The sequence below is a fragment of the Etheostoma spectabile genome, chromosome 9 (genome assembly GCF_008692095.1).
Source record: "Etheostoma spectabile isolate EspeVRDwgs_2016 chromosome 9, UIUC_Espe_1.0, whole genome shotgun sequence".
Classification (NCBI taxonomy): Eukaryota; Metazoa; Chordata; class Actinopteri; order Perciformes; family Percidae; genus Etheostoma; species Etheostoma spectabile.
In genome coordinates this window covers 4,672,863-4,676,178 of record NC_045741.1, presented here as the reverse complement: position 1 = coordinate 4,676,178, position 3,316 = coordinate 4,672,863, and the positions used below count along the sequence as shown (strand labels likewise).

General features: G+C 41.7%; 1 protein-coding gene across 2 annotated transcripts in view; it reads right to left on the bottom strand.

The window, feature by feature from the left end:
- brf1a (BRF1 general transcription factor IIIB subunit a) overlaps positions 1–3,316 on the bottom strand; it is a 206,738-nt gene that overhangs the window by 53,834 nt on the left and 149,588 nt on the right. For both annotated transcript variants that reach the window (XR_004333450.1, XM_032525603.1), the window contains exon 16: positions 2,035–2,300. Coding sequence is in view for 1 of the 2 variants with exons in the window: in XM_032525603.1 (XP_032381494.1) it covers positions 2,035–2,300 (266 nt within the window). In the remaining variant the exon portion in view is untranslated. The remainder of the gene's footprint in view (positions 1–2,034; positions 2,301–3,316) is intronic.

The window sequence follows — 3,316 nt, the reverse complement described above, 5'->3', positions numbered from 1 at the left end:
GGGGGGGGGGGGGGGTGTCCCTTAATCACTAAATAGCTGCCTCTATAGGGCTCCTATAAAGCTTTAAGATGGTACCTAAAACCAACATTAACTGAAAGGGCTTTAAGTTTTTAAAAGAACCACAGGAAACCAATTTCCACCTACACCACACCAACTGAAAAAACCTTTAGCTTTTCTCCTCGCTGCAAAAAAAACCCATTAAAAGCTGTCTGAAAGGCTTGGTGTGGATCAGTCCTCTGAATGCATGTTGTTGGTGGGGAGGGGGTGGGGGGGCGCAACAGCCAGAGACAAATCCTGGCAGAGAAGGTGGAAGAAGAGAAAATCCCACAAGAGTTAAGAAGCAAAAAACAAACAAAAAAAAACTCACAAAACTGAGCATCTGTCCTCCTGTCGCAGGTGATTATTCTGGGCGACAGGAGAAGAGCCGCCTCATCATTATGGAGTGAAGCCACCGTCTTGTGCCAGAAAAACTAAACAAAAAGCGAGTGGCTTTGACCCCAGTGGCAGAGGAGGAACGGCTGGTGTTGCATCAGACACGAGCAAACACTCTGCATCCATCGCGCCTTCATTCAATCCAGCATCTGCTGTTTGCATTGAGGATTATTAACTGAGGGACTGAGGAAACATAATTAAATATGGATTCATGTACGTTAGGTGTTGTTTATAAGGAGTGTGCTGGTGGTTTACATTACAGGTAACGGTGGTAACAAGTGGAGAGCACAAAGTTATTATCTAATTAAATTCAGAAGTATTTAACATGATAGGCAGGAATGGAAAAGGACCACTTAAAAGATGCTAATACAACAGCTGTTATTTGATGAGTATGTGTTTACTCAACATCCATCGCAGCTCCTTAACATGCGCACAATATGGAGGAGACTTGGACATTAGATCTGATGCTAACAAAGAGAAATAGACAAACAGCTTGAATGAAATATTTGTTTTTTTTAAGTGGATATCAGACATATGCAGTTGAGTAAATAGTACAATACTTGAACTGTAGTAGTAGGTGGGGTTTTGTGGACTCGAGGACGTGGTGCAAAAGAACCCTAGGGCGAGATTACTCCAAACCAATAACTTTATATAAAGTACAAGTAGTCAGAAAAGTGTAGTACTTGGGTAAATGTACTTAGCTACTTCCCAAAAGGGGCTACTAAATATCTCTAAAGTTATATACAAGTTCATTTTCCTCTTTAAGAATGAATTCATGTGATGGTGGTTTTAATAGTTCTTGTTTTATTGTCCATTTTCTTAATGTATTTAATTGGTATTAAATACATTAAATTGTATCTATTTGATCTAAAATGAGCTGATTGATTGATTAGACAGTTATTACCTAAAGAATACCAGCGGATGATTGGAATTTCCTACTGCAGCAGATGTAGATTATGTTCAGTGGTGCAACTAATCATTTTGTCTATAAAATGTCAAACAATAATGCTAAGACGTCCAAACAAGACTGTGGAGCCAAAACTGCTGGATTTGTTAAACAGACAGTCCAAAACCCAAAGACATTCAATTTACAACATAAAACACAGAAAAGCAGTAAATCTTCACATTGGAGACACTGGAACCAAATTATTCTATCCATAATGTTTATGAAATGGCCAATAACAGTCTATCAAAATGGATGTAAACCTTCTGTCATCAACCAATCAATGTACCATATCTCAGTACACTCAATGCAAGGCTAATATTGCCACACACACTGTGATTTTCTGTCAGTGTCCCCAGGACTCTGAACGCTGATTTGTCCCCTTTGACTTCCGTTTGCAACTTCCTGCATTTCCCAGAATAATTCGTGAAAACTAAGAAATGGTGTGAACCTGTTTTTGTGTGCTGAAATATATCAGTCGGGATTGTACAGTGTCAATGATCAGTCGGATCATCTGCACAATGGTTCATGTTATGATCCGGTTTTTGGACTGTTAACCTAGACCAACGAATATACTTTGTGGTTTATTCTAAAGAGACCGGGTACAGACACCTGACTGATTCACCTGCTCACAAGTATAAAACATGCCGTCCACCAACCTTTTTCCCAGGGTGCTGAGCGGCGTGCTGAGGCTGAGTGGAGCCCGTGCGGGCTGGCGGTTGCGTCCCGTCAGCTTGGTGGCAGACGGCTCCTTTTTCGGGGTCTCGGCCTGGCGAGCCGGGCTAGCGCCCGGCTTGATGTAGAGGTCCTTCAGGACGTCGTAGTTAATCTTGTTGGAGATCTTCTTCTGCTCCAGCATCTTCTCGATGGCCTCGTCCGCGGTGTTGGCTCGGATTGGGGGGTGCCTCTTGATGGGTCCTCTGCGCTGTCAGGGGAAAAAGTCCAAAGTACAAAACAGCGGTTATAAAAGAACAACTTCTGTCATAATGAGTAGTCAATCTAACTTTACTAATTTTACTTTAATTCCACTCAGAAGATGAGGGTCAAAGGCTATCTGGCAATGTTTGGCTTCCTATTAGACCAATTAGGTCGCATATGAAAAGGAATTGCGAGAGGAACATCATCTGCAAGCAAATGCACAGCTGAACACATTTCTGTAATCAGCCATTTATCTCAATTAGGACGCCATATTGGGGTTCTCACCCAGCTTCAGTTATTCAACATTCACCTTGACCTCACTACACATTATGGCTACAGATCAGCAGAGATTCTCTTCACTGGAACCAATAACTTTTAAACACATTTCACAATGACATGGGTTTAAATCTCACAAGTTTATGTACACATCGACTTCAGGGCCCCCCCCACAACAGCCGCTAATCAACTCACGATGTGAAATGTTATAAGCCACAAAAGTATGCTTGCTTTGTCATGCACACACACATATAAGAATGTCCTCTGTTTTATTCATTTATTCACTCATTTGTCAGTGAAATGACAGAGCGTGGCTGCTTGGATCGGCGTTGTCAGGAGGTTGCATGTCTCATTAGATCTCTGTTCCACTGCAGTTGAGCCAGCTAGTTGAAACCAGTGAACAGATGTTGGCTCTAACAAAGGGTCTGTGCCAAAACCAGTAACGGGACATGAGAGGCTGCCTGTCTGTTTTTAGTCTGATCATCTGTCTGTCTCACTCTGCATCTGTCTCACAGTGTCACTATGACTATATACAGTTGTGTGCCGTCCAACATCACTAACCTCATAAATCATTTTTGGTAGAAGTGATATTTCTACGTGGCAAAGAATTAACTAGTAAGTGTTGTAGAGTCATAGAAAACCAACAGACCCAACAGTCATGCTGCTCATTCTGTGGAATTGAATCTATAATTAAAAGGGGCATGTTCAAAATAATAGCAGTGTTGTGTTCAATTAGTGAGGTGATTG